This window comes from Petaurus breviceps, unplaced genomic scaffold (assembly GCF_028583685.1).
Source record: "Petaurus breviceps papuanus isolate PSGF00001 unplaced genomic scaffold, PetGlider_PUasm1.0 91133, whole genome shotgun sequence".
In the NCBI taxonomy this organism is placed as follows: Eukaryota; Metazoa; Chordata; class Mammalia; order Diprotodontia; family Petauridae; genus Petaurus; species Petaurus breviceps.
Window position 1 is genome coordinate 16,435,237 of NW_027187419.1, and position 19,802 is coordinate 16,455,038.

The 19,802-nt window shown below is 35.1% G+C and overlaps 1 protein-coding gene across 2 annotated transcripts in view; it reads left to right on the top strand.

Moving 5' to 3' along the window:
• Positions 1 to 19,802, top strand: part of LOC138155467 (caspase-4-like) — a 37,253-nt gene that overhangs the window by 5,224 nt on the left and 12,227 nt on the right. For both annotated transcript variants that reach the window (XM_069080720.1, XM_069080722.1), the window contains exons 3-5: positions 4,522 to 4,613; positions 6,319 to 6,492; positions 19,137 to 19,371. In XM_069080720.1, the coding sequence (XP_068936821.1) occupies positions 4,522 to 4,613; positions 6,319 to 6,492; positions 19,137 to 19,371 (501 nt within the window). The remainder of the gene's footprint in view (positions 1 to 4,521; positions 4,614 to 6,318; positions 6,493 to 19,136; positions 19,372 to 19,802) is intronic.

The window sequence follows — 19,802 nt, forward strand, 5'->3', positions numbered from 1 at the left end:
ATAAAATAAGGGTCTTATATTCCTGAATCACAATCTGTTCGAAGTTTTGATATGTGCATTGGTGTGTGGATGCAGAATTCAAAGTGATGCTCAGTCTAGGCCCTGCTCTGCTGGAACTCACCCTTTATAATAACAGATGGCACAAATGAGGCAAAATTGACTATGGGAACAAAGCTATCCTCAGGGGTTCCTTTGTATGCATCTTCACTTAGAGTCTGGAGATGACTCTGGCCCCTAAGTGGGTCTTTTGAAAACTATAGGACACCATCTACTCTATCACTGGGAGCCCTGCAGCTTCAGGTCTCAGCAGGAACCACGCTTCTCCACATTGTATGTACTCTGGTGTCTGATGATTTCCTGAATCCCATTTTCATTTTGTAGTAAATCAAGAACATCAGGGCAATAGGAGGGGGAGTAATGGAAACACCGCATAGCTAGGGCTGATTCAATTATGGTTCAGTAATGTAATGTAACAATATTGTGTCTTAAAGGAAAGATAAACATACAGATCTATATGAAGTGATGAAAAGTGAAATCAGAAAAATGAGAACTGTACATGCATTAAAAACGATATTATATTTTAAAAGAAAATAAAAGAAGCAAATAAGTAAGCTAAGTAAGGCCAAAGGTGGAGGGATTTGGAATGCATGGAAAAGTACACATGCTTATTTGCTGCATGTTAATTCATTTCCTTTTTTTTTTTCCTATCAAAGACTAAGTAACAATTTTGTACTTTGTGGATTTTCAAAAATGTTTACTTATTTTTTTCATCCACAATTATTGTATATATTATATTGCATAAAGTAGCAAAAAAAAAACCTTTAAAAGAACAAAGGAATAAATTCATTTTACTCTTGTATTCTGTTTCAAGAGCCATGAACCTGGTGCCTTATTTACTGAAGAAAAAAAAATGAGTCTCAGAAATAAATTTGGCCCTGATAGGATCACAGAAAGATGCCTCTTCTTTCATGAGGTCTATCCTTGTACTCATAGCTAGAGATAATTTCTTTTTCCTGAAATTTCTCACCCAATTTTATTTAGCCTCTTTCAGTTGCTTTGTCATATTATGACCTATATTGTCTGTCAATCAATCCAGGAGAAGGTAAGTTCCTTGAAGACAGAGACTGGTTTTGCCTTTGAATCTCAGTGTTTGTTGTATAACAGGAATTTAATAAATGTTTACCTCATGAATGAATGAGCTCATGTTTATAGGAATCTACATTTTCTCAGGTATAGTGTTTTGGTAGAGAAGCAAAGTTAAAATTAAAACAGTTTACATTGTATTTAGAGGAAATAGTATGTGAATATAGAATTAAATACAAAATATATTCAAGTGAATATATAGTCATTTAAGAGATACTGACACCTTAGGGAATTAGACATCCACGTTTTATACTCCCATTTGACTATAAAGTGATTGTGGCAGTACTATCTTCTTTTCATGGTATCACAAAATACAATAATTACAAGACTTCAACAGTCTTCTAGTTCAACCTGCCTGCTTGAGAAAGCCTTTCTATACAAATGATTGTACTGCTGTTGATTAAATATCTCAAGTACAGGGAAACCCCTGGATTGTCTATTAAATGGAATCGAAATCCTTCATCCAATCACTTGCTTCAATCCCTGCCCTTTATTTTCTATCAGGTTCTCAAATGGAAAAGCAAACTGATTAATATTTTAAGGGACCTCAGAGGTCATCTAGCCCAAATTCTAGGTTTATTGTAACCCTAGTCACTTTTCTCTGAACCCCCTTCAGCTTGTCTGTGTCCTTGCTAAAATGTGATACTAAGAATTGAACAGAATAGAGCAGATATGTAGACTGAATAGAACAGAATATGGTGTTTCCATTATTTGCCTAATTCTGGGCTCCATGTCTCTCTTAATGTACCCTATAATCACATTAGTATTGGGGGACTACCATGCCATACTATTGATTCCTGTGGATCTTGTAATTTACTAAAAGTCCCAAACATTTTCCATTTCAAATGTTGCATGGTCATGACTACCTTATCCAAGTTCTAAATAATTTAAGCTACCTGTGCAACTGTACACAAGACATTTCACCTTTCTTTGCTTTTGTTTCCTAATCTGTAAAATGTGGGGGTTGGACTAGCTGGTTTCTAAAGCTCCTTCCAGCTCTAAATCCTATGAATTTATTTTACTCAGAGAAAGAACTAAATCTATGGTTTCATCTGTGTGAGATGTCCCTGGTGAGGAATTACCTTTGCCAATACAGATCTTCACTTTTTCTTCCACTTACAGGCTTAGAGAATTGCTTAGACTGTTGAGATGTTAAGTGGGCATCTCAGGGCAATGCAGCTAGTTAGTATATGTCTAAGGCAAGACTCAGATCCTCCTGGCTCTGATACGTTATACTGAGAGGAAAGAGAATGTAAAAAAGTATTAAATGTAAAATATGTTCAAGTTAATATGAAGTACTACACTGACTTTTGATGTTTTGCTTCTATATATATTAAATTGTATTTGTATTAATTTTATCTCATCTTTTTAGGCATTTGGTATGTTATGGGGATTTGATTTTGTCATCCAACATGCTACTTTCAGTTTCATGTGATCTGAAAATTTAGTAGATATAACATATATGCCTTAATTTTTGTCATTAATAACAATTTTTAAACACCATAGTATCAGACAGATGGATGCAGCACTCTTCTAGATAATTCAAAGCACAAATAACAGTGTCTTGCATGTAGGAAGAGATTAATAAATACATTATTGATTGATTTTGATAGCCTGTGGTTCAATAATTTAGTCATGTTCAACTCTTTGTGACCATATTTGGGGTTTTCCTTGGCAAAGATACTAGAGTAGTTTTCCATTTGCTTCTCCAGCTCATTTTATAGATGAGACACTGAGCCAAACAGGATTAAGTAACTTGCCCAGGGTCATCTACCTAATAAGTGACCTAGGTCAGATTTGAACTCTGATCCTCCTGAGTCCAAGACTGGAATTCTATCCACTGTACCACCTAGCTGCCTGATAGTCTACTTGCATTTATTAAACTTACTGTGTGACAGGTGCTGTGTCAAGCATTAGTCCTTGATGGGTGCAGAAAAGGCAGCTAAGAGATGCTAGTGATGAAGAGTTAAGTAACACCCAATAGATATTTATTAAGCACCTGCTATGTTAAGAAAATTGTACTAAATTCTGGGGGAAGATACAGCATTCAGATTAGATGTGTTCTCTCTCTTCATAGACCTGTAGGAGAATAAGACAAAACAGAGATAAGTGCTTTAGAGAGTTATGGAAACTTTGAGAGGGAAAGTCATTATTGATCAGAAGGAACACAGAAGACTTCATGGAGGTGTCTTTTAAGTTGAACTCTAAATGACAGATAAAAGCTTGACACACAAAGTTACTTTGGATTGGAGGACATCTCAGGCATTGGGAAGTGGTGCCTTAGGCATGGGACAGCTAGGAGGTTCAGTGGATACAGTTCTGGCCTTAGTCATAAAGACCTGACATTAACTATGTGACCCTAGGCAAGTAACTTAATCTCTATGTCTGTTTTCTTATCTGTAAAAGGATGATAAAAATAGCACCTTACGGGATTGTTTTATTAAATGAGTTAATATTTGTAAAGTGCTTTACAAACCTGAAAATACTTTAATATTTTATTTTTATGACAGACATAGAAATTACATGGTGTATCATAATGTAGACAACATAAGATAAGTCTAGACTGGCAAGGCAGCACCAAATTGTACAAGGCATTGAGTTCCTATTAGAGAAATTTTACCTTTACTTGAGAGGTAATACGGAGCCACTCAAGATTTATGAGCATCTTAGTGACTTAACCAGATCAATCCAAGGGAAGAAAGAAACTGATTGACAAGTATAGAATTCTGGCATATCCATGCAGTAGCTCCTTCTTATAAGTTAGTAACTGTGCTTCTGAACCAAGAACAACCCTTGATTCCTTCTACCTTCACTGGGTATATCAAAAAGAGCAACCATTGAGTCATATCTATTTTGTTAAAAGGATAAGAACAATAAGAAGGGAACTTAGCATGAGAGAATTAGAGAGAAAACCCTTGAGGAACCTAGAATGTGAAACTCATGCGATGAAATCTGAAAAGGGAGAGGATGGAGCTGGAATTAAGATTGTTTCTACTGGGCCCTGAACACAACCCCATAGAATCTTGTTTATTCCGTAGAGGACCATAATTTCTCTGGGTGTTTTCTGAAGAAACAAAAATTCCTGTGATTACAACTTGGACAGTTCTGCATGTCACACACCTGTTCCCTCATTAACTTTCACTAGCTCTTCTCTTCATCCATAATGATTTCACTATTTTGGTCATAATTTAGACCCAATTTTTATCCCTTTGCTTAAGAAATCTTCTTTGAAAGGGTTATCTCTGCTTGATACATATGTTGAAACTCTTCTACGTTCAACCTTTAACTAGGGCAACAATTAGGCCAGAGGATAAGTTTGATTTTTAAGAAAATCAATGTTACTTCTAACATTATTTTTATCTCTTACACCTTCTGCAGCAAGCCAGGCCATGCCAGTTGAGCCCATGTGCATACTCAAGCTTTGTTCTCCGGAAGAGTTCCAAAGGCAGAGGAAAGAGAGGGAAGGAGAGGTACTATGCAATTTTTTTTTAAAAATAAATTTATTTTCTTTCAAGTTCTATGCATTTATACTTTTCTCTCTGTCATTTAGAAAGAAAAAATAAAAGAAAAAAAATTAACAACAAATATGCATGGTCAAGCCAAGCACATTTCTACATTGACCACATCCAAAGATGAATGTTTCAGAATATATTTTGAGTCCATCACCATTATAAGGTGGTGGTGGTTTGTTTTATCATCAGGACTTTGTAAAAGTAATTGGTCATTACATTGATCAGAGTTTTTCAAAGTTATTCAATTTTACATCCTGATTCAATAGTCTGGAGAGGGGGAAGCAGTGAATTGTCAAGTCATGGGGATTCATGATGTTATAGGAAGAGCTACCTTAGATCTTTCAAAATCAGTCAAGGAAAAAGTCTCTGAGTAAACCCAATGCTCTCTCTGCCCTAGAGTCTAGATATCCTTTCTTTTTGGCCTAAAAGGCATATTCTTAAAACCATGAATTCATTATGCAAGCATATGCATGTGTATGACTGTATGCATGTAGGCACTGACCACCTGGGACACATATGGATAGCTCTATGCTTGGTACAAAGAACTTAATCTAATTTTAAAGTTTCATCCCTTCTCTAAAGTGTTTGTGATTTAGTTGGGAAAAAAGGCAGAGAAGACATATACAGAATGAAAAATTTAAATAGCAAATAATTAAGTAATAACATGAGGTAATAAACTGTATTATTCCAAATATAGTTTTTTTCTCTCCCGCCCTCAATATGATTTGCATAAGGCCTGAGTTTGGTTTGTAATCACATTATTTTTACATATAAACCTATATGTATTTTCCCCCTATTAGTGATACTTCATTATAGGGGAATGATTTACATTTGCAGAGGGCCTATTTTCAAATAAATTCACTAAATATAGGTGTCCCACTGGTAGAGATAACAAATGGTTAAAGCTCAGAAAAGAGAAAAACAGAAATTGAGGAAGGACTTGTAATGCAAGTGGGACTTGATGTAGACTTTGAGCCAAGGATTAAATGTAAATTGTTAGATGGCCAGGGAAAGAAAATTCCAATTTCACTTAAACTATAGAAAATTGTTATCTATATCTATTATAATACATACACACAGATTATACATACACATATACATGTATATACACAAATATAAATCTATTTTATTAAAATCACCTGTATAAGGGAGTATGAGTATACATATGTGTATACATAAATACTATGAGTAACCTCATATTGGGAACATACAGGTATGTGTGTGTATAAATAGTTTATATCTCTCTTATATAAAAACCTATATATGCAAACATATATCTATCTTTCTACTTACATGATTATGTCTATATCTCTATTCAAATCTATATATAAGCATATGTGTATATATACACACATATCTATGTGTGTATTTATGTCTATATATGTATATATGTATACACACACAAAGTGCTTCCTCAATTTTCATGATTGTGTACTCATGCACTCACACATACTTCAGGCCTATGCTTTTTCCACACTAATTGCTTTCTTTCATAGACAATATCCTTGAGCAAGAAAGAATGAAGTATTGCCTTCTTGTAAGAGACAGGGGAAAGAACAATGGGTAGAGTCACCCTGATTCCCTAAGTATGAACACTTTGTTTGAACTGTGAAGGAAAAAGGAGAATGACTTTTTCAGTTCATCCCATATTTGTTCTTTGCAGATATACCCAGTGAAGGAGAAGGAAGGCCGTACACGATTGGCCCTCATCATCTGTAACATACAATTTGAATATCTCTCTGAGAGAACTGGGGCTGAACTTGACTTGGAAAGGATGAAAATACTTCTCAATGAGTTAGGATACAGTGTGGATGACTTGAAGAACCTCACATCTTTGGTAAGAGCCAGAGATCCCTACCCATCTTAATAGATCCTAGACTCTGGATCTGGGTATCACCAGGATACATTTTCATTGTTCTACTAGAATCCAACTGATTCCTCTCTGGGAATACTTAGGACTTTAACTCTGCACAATTCACATTCACAGCACATCAGGTCAGCACATGAAGTTTTTGACACTCTTCAGAGAGTTGGCATTCACTATATTTGAAAACTATTTACATTCCCTTTTTGAGAAGCTGTTCTCTGAGTCTGTAAACATAAAAGTATTTATATGAAACTTAAGATGTGTTTTAAGGTAAATCATCCTAAGTAAGGATGATGTATAGGAAGGTAAATCACCTACTCAAAGACAAAGAGAGAGTAGATCTCCTCTAACTCTAATATTTCTATTTAACTAGGAAGCCCTGATTACTGGAAACTTTTATTTATAGAGATATTTGAATAATGGTCTTTTTCCTGTTTCTAATATTTCTACCTGAAATATAGCCATGTCCCTATGTTAACTTGGCAACTTAGTGCATTTTTTTCAAATGTCCTAAATACCTTTCCTGTAAAATAGCATACTCTGTATTCTCATTTCAAGATCACTAAGCCATGCCCCATGCCCATCATCTATTCTTTCTTTCAATCTTTATTTTATTAAAATCACCAGATTTCAGATATATTAGTATAATATAAAGGAATGAACTGAGTGACTTTTCTGTTCTAGATCTAGAGTGAAGGAGTTCAGAAGTCATAAGTAAGGGTCTCAATAATTTTACACAGGAGGTTAGAAATTGACCAGTGTGGTGAATTTGGACTATTATGAACTGTTTTATGACTTTTACTTGCTACCTCTTTGATTTTGGGCATGTGACTCAGTCTCATTGGTCAAATATGTCAGATAAGTTGGTGGGACTTACGTGACTTCTAATTTCCCTCCTAGCTCTAAATCTATTATTCTATGACACAGATGAACGAACTTTCCCAAAGCCACAAGGGGGTAAATGTAGAGGTTTGCCAATTATTTGGCATAAGCAATTCTCTCTCTCTCTCTCTCTCTCTCTCTCTCTCTCTCTCTCTCTCTCTCTATATATATGTATATATACACATATATGTATATATGCGTGTGTGTGTATCACTAGTTATATCTTGTGTGTTCTAATGACATTAGGCAGACTTAGAAATCAATCCTTGATCAAATGAAACAAATTTAATCCAGTTTTCCCACCTTCAGTTAATCTTCTTTCAGATGAATGCTAGCTTTACACAAAATTCATGAGTTTCATTGTACTCTTTTTTCTGTTCTTAATTCAGTAGTTTTTAAGATTGGATATTACTCCAAGAAAACATGCACAAATTGTAGCTCTTCATGATCACATTTTTCTTACTGTTAGAAATATTTCAATAGTTACTGCTGTAGGGAAGGGTGGCTTTGAAAAATCATTAGCACCCACTATGAAACTGATTAATTAAAACAAGACAGAAAGGAAAGGATGATAGAAAGTAGAAATGAATGAAAATAAATTACACATTATTGCTGCAAAGTAGGTTAATTGATCCTCAGAAAGCAATTAAAGACTTTTAGAAGCACTTCAAATATGGGACAGTTGTTATTGACTACACTGTTGCCTAGATTTTTTGATGTTGAAAGGAGTAGAACAGTTCAAACAAATAAAACTAACTAACAATTGCTTTGAGAAAAAAATTATGGTCAAGATAATGCAAAGATTAAAGTAATAAAGATTCCAAACAGGTAATTTTTATTGAAGAAATTAGCTTATTGAAGATAGTAGAATAAAGGCAAGGACTAGCTTGAACTCTTCCAAATTCTCATCCAATCAACTTTAAAATGATTCCTCAAAATGAATTCTGGATCAGCAGAACCAAGAAAAGGATGGAGTCAAACAACTTTCCAGGCCAGTAGGAAAGGTCTGTATCATTGGGGTAAGAATAGAGCACAGCCTAATGCAGGCAGCAGCAGCACAGCTCACATCCCAGCATGCTAGGAGCAGACTTTAAAGGTTGACTCAATCAGCAGTGACAGCTTCTGGAGCTCTCAGCTCACAAATAATCAAAGGATTGTATGGTCAGAAGGAGAAGACAGAGAATGTAAAAGAGTATTTGTGGTCACTCACTGACCAGAGCACAGGCCATGAGAGTAGTAACCACACCTCTCTTTAGATCAAGCCACTTTGGAAGAATTGAAAACTTACAGATTCCCAGAACTAGCTCTGAAAAAAGCAGCATGAAAAACCTGAAGTTTGGGACAGTGCCCCCTCCACTCAGTAGCAGAGCTCAATTTTAACATAAAGTTAGAAGTCAAGAAATAGGCTGGAAAAAAAGAACACCCCTCCCCCCCAAAAAAAAGAAAAAAAAGGAAAAAAGATCCTGACCATCAAAAGTTCCTATGGTGACTGGGAAGTTCAAAGTACAAACTCAGAAGAGAGCAAAAGACAAAAGAGCTACATCCCAAGTCTCAAAGAAAAAAGTGAATTTATCTTAGGCCCTGGAAGAGCTCCAAAAGGATTTTAAAAATTAAATAAGAGAGGGAAAGGGGAAAACTGGGGAAAAAACATGATAGTGATATAATAAAATCATGAAAAGAATTCAGCATCTTTGTAAAGGAAGCACAAAAAATTATTGAACAAAATAACACCTTAAAAACATAATAGACAAAATCGTATTGCCTTAAAAATCAGAAGTGTTCAAAAGGAAAAGGAGGTACAAAAGTTGCCTGAGGGAAAAAATCCCTTAAAAATTAGAATTGGGCAAGTGACAGCTAATGACTCTATCAGATGTTGAAAAACAATCAAACAAAACCAAAAGAATGGGCAGGGGAGGAAAAACTGATAAATACTTCATTAGGAAAAAACAAATGAACTGCAAAATAGATCAGTAAGAGCTAATTTAAGAATTGTTGAACTACCTGAAAACCATGAACAAAAAAAGAGGCTAGGCAACATATTTCAAGATATTATCAAGGAAAACTGCCTTGATGTCCTAGAACCAGAGGGCAAAATAGAAATTGAAAGTATTCACTAATTGCTTCCTGAAAGAGATCCCAAAATGAATGAACAAAAACTCTCAGGAATATTATAGTCAAATTCCAGGGCTCCTAGGTCAAGGAGAAAATATTGGAAACAGCCAGAAAGAAATAATTCAAATTATCATGGAGCCACAGTCAGGGTAATATAAGATTTAGCAGATTCTATATTGAGGAATCAGAAGGCTTAGAGCATAATATTCTGGAAAGTAAAGAACATAAGGATTACAACTAAAAGTCACCTATCCAACAAAAGTGAGTAAAGTCCCTCAAAGGAAAAAAAAAAGTTGATATCTAATGAAATAGATAAAAAGACCAGAGCTGAATAGAAATTTTGACTTTCAGATATAAGACTCAAGAGAAGCATTAAAGAGCAAATAAGAGAGAGAAATAAGAAGGGATTCAACAAGGTTAAACTGTTTACATTCCTACATGGGAATATGATTCTTGCAATTCGAAGATCTTTATCATTAAGGTGGCTTGAAGCAGTATACATAGACACAGGGCATGGGTATGAGTTGTCTATAATGGGATATTATCTAAAAAAAGAAATTAAGAGGTGAGAAAGAGAGATGACTACATTGGAATTATATCTAAAAAAGAAGAATAAAATTAAGGGTTAAGGGTGAGGAAGAGGAATACAGTGGAAGAAGGTAGAAGAGAGAAATGGAATGGGGTTTCACATAAAAGAGATTATGAGAGCTTTTACAGTGGAAGGGAAAGGGGGTTGACCTTACTCTCATCAAAATTAGCTTAAATTGGGAAGAACATACACACTCAGTTGTAGGTGGAAATCTATCTAACCCTACAAGAAAGTAGGAGTTAAAGAGGACAAGAAAAATGGGGAGCTTATAGAAAGGAGGGAGGATTAGGAGAGGCTGTAATCAGAATGAAAACAATTTTTAAGGAGGGGCAGGGTAAAAGGAGAGAGAGCAAAAGATAAACAAGGGGAACTAGGATGGAGGGAAATACACAGTGATCATAGCTGGAAAAATTTTTACAGCAAGTTTCTCTGATGAAGGCCTTATTTTTCAAATAAATAGAGAATTGAGCCAAAATGAAAAGAATACAAGTAATTCTCCAATTTGTAATTAGTCAAAAGATATGAATAGGTAGTTTTTAGACAAAGAAATCAAAGCTATCTATAGTCATGAAAAAAAATTCTCTAAAACTATTGATTTGTGAAATGCAAATTAAAACAGCTCTGAGATACTCCCTCATGTTTATTAGATTGGCTAATATGACAGAAATAGAAAATGACAAATATTGAAGGGGAAGTGGGAAAACTGGAATACTAAAACACTGTTGGAGTTGTAACTCAATCATCCATTCTGGAGAGCAATTAGGAACTATGCCCAAAAGGCTATAAAACCATGCATATCCTTTCACCCAGGAATACCACTACTAGGTATATATGCCAAAGAGATAAAAAAAAGGAGAAGGACCTCTATGACAAGGATATTCATAGCAACCTGTTTTGTAGGGGCAAAGAATTAGAATTCGAGGAGATGCCCACCCATAGATTGATGAATGACTAAACAAGTTGTGTATCAGATTGTGTTGGAATAATATTGTGCTCTAAGAAATGAATGGCAGGATGCTTTCAGAAATACTTGGAAAGACTTACATGAACTGATGCAAAGTTCATGTAATGTAGTCAGCAGATGTAAATGTAATGAGCAGAACCAGGAAAGCATGGTACATAGTAAAAGTTATATTGTATGATGATAAGCTGTGAATGACTTAGTTATACTCAGCAATGCAATGATACAAGACAATTCCAAAGGACTTAAGAAGAAAATACTACTCACCTGCAGAAAAAGAATTGTTGGAGTTCGAATGCAGATTGAAGCAATTTTTTTACTTTATTTTTCTTGTTTTTTCTTCTTCTGTGTTTTCTTTTACAATATAACTAATATGGAAATATGTTTTGTATAACTCCACATGTATGGCCCATTTCAAATTGCTTGCCCTCTCAAGGAGAGATGAGGGGAGGAAGAGAGGGAGGGAGAGAATTTGGAACTCAAAATTTTTAAAAATGTTGAAATTTTTATTATACATAATTGGAAAATGAAAATAATAAGAAGGAAATTTAAGGCTCTCAAAAGCTACTGTTAGAAAATTTTCAGTAAAACATATAAAATCTTGGGATCTTTGTGAAACTATAAAAACTTCCATTCTCTTAAAATTGTTTTGAGGATGTTGAATGGGTCTAGATATTTTGTCCTTGCTGCAGGTATGAGGAACTCTAATAACATACTGAAATGTAGAATTATTTTATATTTATAGAAGACCCCAGATAGAAGGTAATATTGTAATATGACCTTATATCAAACCACATATACTGAAAGGTTAAAAAAATTTATCCATGGAATTAAGATAAATATATTTTAGTGGTCTGAGAACTCACTCTATTTAAATGCAATTGAAAATCTATTATGTAGAATTCTTGATTTGGAAAAATGATCCATGCAAAGGTATGTGATAATAATGAGATTTAATGATGAATAATTAAAGAATATATGTTCAAATCTTACAAACTTAATAGCAAAATGTGTAAAACAAATGAGTGAAACAAAATAAGGGAATAAATGAATAAAATAAAATGAATAAAATAAAACAAGCACTATTCTCAAAGCACAAATTTCATTCAGGAATGGACTGCCTGAGGGTAGGGATGGATTCTTTCTTTCTGGATTTTATTACAGAGAAGAAGTATATTGTGGACTGATTTTTTAATATGTCAAAAGTTTTAAGGTTATTTTTTTTTAGTCAGCAATTATTTTTTAATTGCCTACTAGGTACTTGACACCATATAAGGCATTAGAGATACAAAGAAAGCCAAAAGATAGTCCCTATTCTCAAAGACACCATGATTTAATGTAGGAGACAACATGCACACAACTATGAAAAAATAAGCTATGTTCAGGATAAATTAGAAATAATAAACAGAAGGAAAAGTAGAATTAAATGGGATCAGGAAGGCGTTAGGTAGAAGGTGGGATGTTATTTGAGACTTAAAGGAAGCCAGGGAGGTCAGGAGGCAGAGATAAGGAAGAGAACACTAGATGCAAATGTGAAAGTCAATGAAATTTCCCAGAGTTAGGTGATGGCTTGCCTTGTTCAAGGAACAGCATGGAGATCAAAGTCCTTGTACAACAGAGAACATCATGGGGTCTAAGTATGTAATTAAGACTGGAACAATGAAGGGACAGCAGAGGAAGGGTTTTCAATGTCAATAATTTTATATTTGCTTGAGGTGATAGGGAATCACTAGAATTTATTGAGGAGAGAGTGAGAGAGAAGCAAGACATAGTGAAATAGAGAGACACAGAGAGACCTACACACAGAGAGATGCTCAGATCTGTGCTTAATGAAAATCACTTTGACAACTGATTGGAGAATGGATTGGAGTGAAGAGAGATTTGTGACAAGTAAAACAAAGAGCAGGCTATTTCAATAGTCCAGGCATTGAGTTAATGAGGGCCTTTATCATAGTGGTAACATTTTCAGAGGAAAGAATGTTATGAAACCAAAATCAACGGATCTTGACAACACATTCAACATGCTTGTGTGAGAGACATTGAAGATTTGAGGAAGAGGCTTAGGTTGTGAGCTTGAGCACCTGAAAGGAAGGTGGAATCCTTCACAGTAATAGTAAATTTAGGAAGATGGGAGGATTTTAGAGGAAAGATAATAATTTCAGTTACAAACTTGTTTAGTTGAATGTGTCAAAAATATTCAGTCTGAGATTCCAAAAGGCAGATGGAAATTCAAGACTAGAGGACAGCAGAGAATTTAGAACTGGATAATTAATTTTGAGGATCTTAAGTATAGAAACGGTGATTGAATGCATGCAACATAATGAAATCATTAAATGAAATAACAAAAAGGGAGAAGAGAAGAGGGCCTAAGAAAAAGACCTGGAGCTTATTCAGTTAGCAGAAATGACTTAGATGATGAACCAGCAAAGGAGACAGGGAGAGGTGGTCAGATAGTTATGATCAGAAGCAGGAGAGAGTCATGTTATGAAAACCTATAGGGAAGAGAATATGAAGAAGAGAGTGATCTGGGTTATCAAAGGCTGAGGAGGGGTAAAAATGGATGAAGAATTTGAAAAAGGCATTTTATTTTATAATTAAGAAAAAACTAGTTGGAGCGGCCAGGTGGCTCAGCGAGTAAGAGCACCGGCCCCAGTGTTGGGATGACCTGGGATCGAATCTGGGCTCAGACACTTAGCACCACACCCAGAAATAACTGGCCATGTAACCTTGAGCAAGTTACTTAAAAAAGAAAGAGAAAACTAGTTACTTTGGAATCAGTTGTTTCAGTTGAATTGATGAGAACAGAAGCCAGACTGTAGAGAGTTAAGAAGAGTGAGAGGAAAGGAAATAGAGGCACTTATTATATATGACCTTCCCTAGGAGTTTAGCCACAGAGTATAGGAGAGACATAGGGTGATATCTGATGTAGATGAATGGATAAAGTATGGAGGGTTTTGGAGAGTGAGTGAGACATGGGTTAGATTGAAGATTGACTGATAGAGATGGAAGAGTTGGAATACTGTTTGCTCCATATCATACTTTCATGTTTTCTCTTTACCACCATCATCAGTAACTTCTCCTCCTTTAAGGGCCTCTAAATCCATACTTACCATTAATTGAAAATTCTGGTAGCCTGACCTTCAGGACACTTCCCTTCTTTCATCAATGACTTCAATGCTTAGTTCACATATTTACTCTCTTCCTCAACTCCTGTACTCATAATAAAGAACTTTACCATATGTACTTATCTTATTTTATTTTTAATTTATGGAATAAAACAAGCATTTCCATAATATAGCATAATACAAAGATTATACATGAAACTGTAAATCTGTAAATCAATTATGTACAACTTGATATTCTTTTTGAATAGATGATAAAGTTACCATGTAAATTTCTTTTTTTCCATTGTTTCTTCCCTCCTCCCCTGTCCCGCTGATTGCTGTCAGATACAAATAGGTTTGTGTGTGTGTGTATGTATGTATATGTATATATGTGTGCATATATATAGGTATATATGTAATATTGTTCTATATATACTTCTATTTATCAGTTGTTTTCCCCCTCTGGATGCAAATAGTTTTAATTTGTGTATTTATTATTGTCAAAATTATCTAATCAGAGTCATTCTCAGAACAATATTGCTGGGGCAGCTAGGTGGTGCAGTGAGTAGAACACTGGCCCTGGAGTCAGGAGGACCTGAGGTCAAATCCAGCCCCAGACACTTAACAAAAAAACTAGCCATATGACCTTGGGCAAGTCACTTGACCCCAATTGCCCTCCAAAAATAAAAATAATAAAAATTAAAAAAAAGATTGCTACTATTGTATACAATGTCCTCTTGGTTCTGCTTGCCATTCTAAGATCATTGAGCTTGTCATTTCTTATAGCACAGTAGTATTCCATCACAATCATATACCCAACTTGTTCAGCCATTCCTTAATTGATGGGCATCCTGGCAATTTTCAATTCTTTGCCACCACAAAGAGAGCTGCTATAAACCTCTTTAATATGCAAAGTTACAATTACCATTTGTGAATTTTCACATCTTATTTTTACTTATTATTTTCTTTCTGTCTCTCTTTTTGCCCTATCCCTATTACTTTATTTTCTCCCCCCCACCTTCCTACTCCCTGTTCCACATACCCCAAGAGTCCTGTCCCCACACTCCCAATCCCAAGCCACACACTCCTTCAAAAATTCCTCCTCCATCCTCTACCCCATACCCCTAAATCCCAATCTACATACCCCTCTAAAAGTCCCTTCCCTACCTTGTTCCCCAGTTTTTTCACCTCTCTACATATTCAGAAAACTTCTATACTATTCCAGAGAATGTTTCCTTCTCAACCCAGATGAGAGTTACCAGACCTCCCCCCATTCCTGCTTCCTCCTTATTAGTTCTTTTTTTCTTGTCTTATTTTTATAATATAATTGCTTCCTTTTATCTTTTCCTGTCCAACTTTGCTTTTTTTAGAATCATCCTATCTTTCAAACTACCTTAGTAATGATAACAATTTTAAAAATACTAAATCATTTTCATATATATATATATATGCATGTATATACATATATATGTAAATTGATTTAATGAGTAAAAAGTTTGATGTAATGAATACCTTATAGTTAATCTTTAATGATTTCCTTATATTTCTTCTAGATCTTTTATATCATATTTCCCATTGAGTTCTGGTCTTTTGTTACAAATACCTAAAAGTGAGTTTGGTCAAATGCCTGTGTTTTTGTCATTGTTTTTGTTTTGTTTATTCCTCCATTAAAGATTATACTGAATTTTTCTGGAAGTTGTTCTTGGACACAATCTCAGCTCTTTTACTCTTTAAAATATAATGTTCCAAGATGTATGATCTTTTAGTGTTGAAGCTGCTAGGTCTTGTGAAATCCTGACTGTTCAAAAATTTTTTTTTCTTGTTGCTTACAATATTTTTTCCCTAACCTGGGAGTTTTGAAACTTGGCTATGACATTCCTGTAAGTTTTCTTCCTGGGATATCTTTTAGGTGGTGAATGGTGTATTTTTTTCTATTTCTACTTTGCCTTCTTGTACTAGAACTTCAGGGCAATTTTCCTTAATAATTTCTTATAATATTGTTTCCAGATTGTTTTGTCATGATTTTCAGATAGTCTAAAAATTTTATGTTGTCTTTTCTCCATCTCTTTTCAGATCAGTTGTTTTTCTAATGAGATGTTTCAGATTGTCTTCTATATTTTCTAGTTTTATTATTTCTTGGTGTCTTATAATGGCATATGATTCCTCTTGTTCAATTCTAGTTTTCACGGATTATTTTCTTCCTTAAGATTTCTTATTTTTCTTTCAATTGATTAACTTTCTTTCATGATTTCCTTAGATTGCTTTTTCCCCTAATTTTTCCTTGATCTTCCTTATTTGATTTTTAAATTTCTTTTTAAGTTCTTCTAAGAACTCTTTTTGGGTATGTGAATATTCCATGTTACTCTTTTGCATAAGAGTGGCTTATTTTCTTCTCACTATCTTCCTTTGACTATAAACCCAGATCTTCTTTCAAAGTAGCTACCTATGATCAGATTCTTTTTCCTTTGCTCACTAATTTTTATTTAATTTTATCAGCTTAATCATATTATTTGTCAAGTTTTAACCCTAATTTGTGAGTAATGTTGCTTTAGACCTCAGGGCCTCCTTACTTTTCTGAATTCTTTCCAGGGGCTCAATCTCAGGTTCTCCTCTCCTCTCCTAAAACACAGTTAGGGCTCCAGCTAATGGTACTACACTCACCTGGGATGGCTGCTCTTCCTTGCCCACAACCACAATCCTACTAGGCCTGTTTTCTGGAAACAGGGGTGGGGTGGGTAGGTGGGGGTGTCTTTCAATCTTCCCCCATTCAGCCCTTTTCTGCTCCTTAGATGAAAGTTTGTGAGGTGCAAGTTCATGAGGTGAAATTTCTTGAGTCCTACCCTGCTTCCTGATGGTGTTGCCTTTAGGACCTTCTGTTTGTTAATTCAGTGGAGTCAGTCTGGAGGTGTCTATTCTTCACTCAAGCTAAACCTCAGCCCCTAAAAGGCCTATCTTTAATGAGGTCTTTTCTGAGGTCCTCTCAAGTTTGTCTTTGGAGGACAGCTACTTTACCCCTTTATTTTTGCTGCTCTACTTATATTTTGTGGTGATGTTCTGGACAGTTAAGAAATTTCTACACTTCCATCTTCCCAGAATACCACCCACTACCATATATATTGATACTCCTTAACTTCATATTTAGTTAATTTATTCATTTCACATGTCTTTAACTTTATCTTCTTCACATATAAAGATGGTCATACACTTAATCTTGCCATCATCTACAAATGCATTTTGTCCATCATGAGCCCTGAAATTCCTTTATCTGATCATAGTCTATTGTAGTTACACTCTCTTTCCCTGCTTTCCAACCTCAAACCCTGTTCTTTGTCCACAATGTAATCTCCAATTACTTGCTCAACTTTCTCACTTCTCTCCCAGGCCATCACCCATACCCAACCTATACTCTCCTTTATTCTGCATCCTAACCCCTTAGTGAACCACTTCAACTCTATACTGTCTCCCTGTCTTTGAGTTCCTTGCCCTTTTGTCCTTTTACTGATCTTTCACTGCTAAATCTCAATCTTGGATCCTCCCAATTTCTGTTCCCTTTGCACCTATATGCTGCTAAATGCATTGCTTTAAAAAGTTGGAGAAAATTACAAAATCATGGTGATTGGGTTTGCTACTAATTCATGTTATCTAAGTTGAAATGGGCCATTTCAACTCATTGCTACAGACAATCCTTTTACATCTCTCTATTTAGCTCATTTCCCCATTCATCACAACATCTTTTCCATACCTTTTTATCCCTCTTCATACCTCCTATGATTCATATTCTTCCACCTCTCTTAGCTGAGAACCTTGCTTTAAAATTTTACTGAAAAAATTGAGGTTATTCATTAAGAACTTATCTTTCTCTTTTCCTTTTAAACTCATATTACCCCCATGCCTTCTGTCATTATTTCCTCCTCCTCTCACAAAATTTAGTGTCCCTTCTTACCAAGTTCAACCCTTATACTTGCACAAGTAATACCGTTCTTTCCATTTTCTCTAGCATATTTTCTATTCTATCATGTGTACTTTCTCACTTCTCTTTAATTTCTCTCTGTCTACTGGTTACTTCCCTCCTGCCTATAAACATGTCATGTCAATAATTCGAGTCATTTTACTTGGTCCCCACTAATTCACATACAACTGTACATTTGTCTGAATTGGAAAGGTAGATAGATTCAGAGATTACATGGCAATAACAAGAAAGGGTGAGGATAATTATATTTTTATGTCTTTCCTAAAACTTTATATTTTGTAATTTTACATTCCATCTTCAGAGTTGGTTTCAATAGCATTTCTCCTAGAAAGTAGAAATACAGAATTAAATAAGTTTAATTGATTACTGCTGAAAAAGGAAAAAAAAGAAAAGATAAAGAAAGAAAAATCCTTTTAAGTTGAAAATGTTCTCTCTTTTACTGACTCTCTCCTTTGATATTATTTTATTCTACCTTTTAGCTTAGATGACACTATGAAAAGAACACTGGACCTGAAATCAGGATGACCTGAGTTCAAATCCAGCCTTAGAAACTCGATGGTTTTATGACTTTGTGAAAGTTACTTAACCTCTTTTTATCTTTATCCTACACATATACATACACACATGTTTAATTAAATAAAAAAAGAAATGAAGAAATAGGTGAGATCCAGTAACAATCTATGGGACATTGCATTTTGTATAACAAGATTTAGGAGTACTTTTATTTTGTTTTTGTTATTTTTTTTTCTTTATTGGAGGGGGGAAGGCTGGGAAATTGGAGTTAAGTGACTTGCCCAAGGTCACAGGGCTAGAAAGTGTTGTGTCTGAGCCTGGATTTGAACTCAGGAGGACTCCAGGGCCAATGCTCTATTCATTGCGTCACCTAGCCACCCTGGGGAGTTCATTTAAAGGCCATGTTATGCTACCTTATGTTAGTAGGTTACTACTGAAGTAGACTGTATGTTGCAAGTGAGTGACTTTGTTCATTTCTCCTAGGAAATGGAGTCAGCTCTGAGAAAGTTTGCTGCCCGTCCTGAGCACAAATCATCTGATAGCACTTTTGTTGTGTTCATGTCTCATGGTATTCTTGATAGAATTTGTGGAATAAATCATCAGATCGATAACCCAGATGTGCTTGCTTATGACACCATTTTCAAAATTCTGAACACCAAGAATTGTGTCAATCTGAAAGACAAACCCAAGGTCATCATAATTCAGGCTTGTCGTGGGGGTGAGTACTATGTTTGATTACTCTGATTAATGTCTAGATAGTTTCCTTGTGCTGAAAGAGAATGGTGGTATTTTCTTTTTCTATTGAAGGTAAGAGCTTACAACACCCAATCCATGACTTAATCCCTAGAGAAACTGAAATTAACAGTATCAAATTCTGTTTATATAATTTATTAAAAATTTATTTAAATGGACAGTCATTACAGGAAGTAATTTGAATTGTTGGGAGTATGCTTTTTTTTCCTGTGAGAACACTTGATAGAAGAAAGCATTTTGGGTGGCTAGGTGGCTCAATGAGTAAAGCTCTGGCCCCAGAGTCAGGAGGACCTGAGTTCGAGTTTGGTTCCAGCCTCAGACACTTAACACCCACATCCACACCCATACCCACACACACACACACACACACACACACACACACACACACACACACAC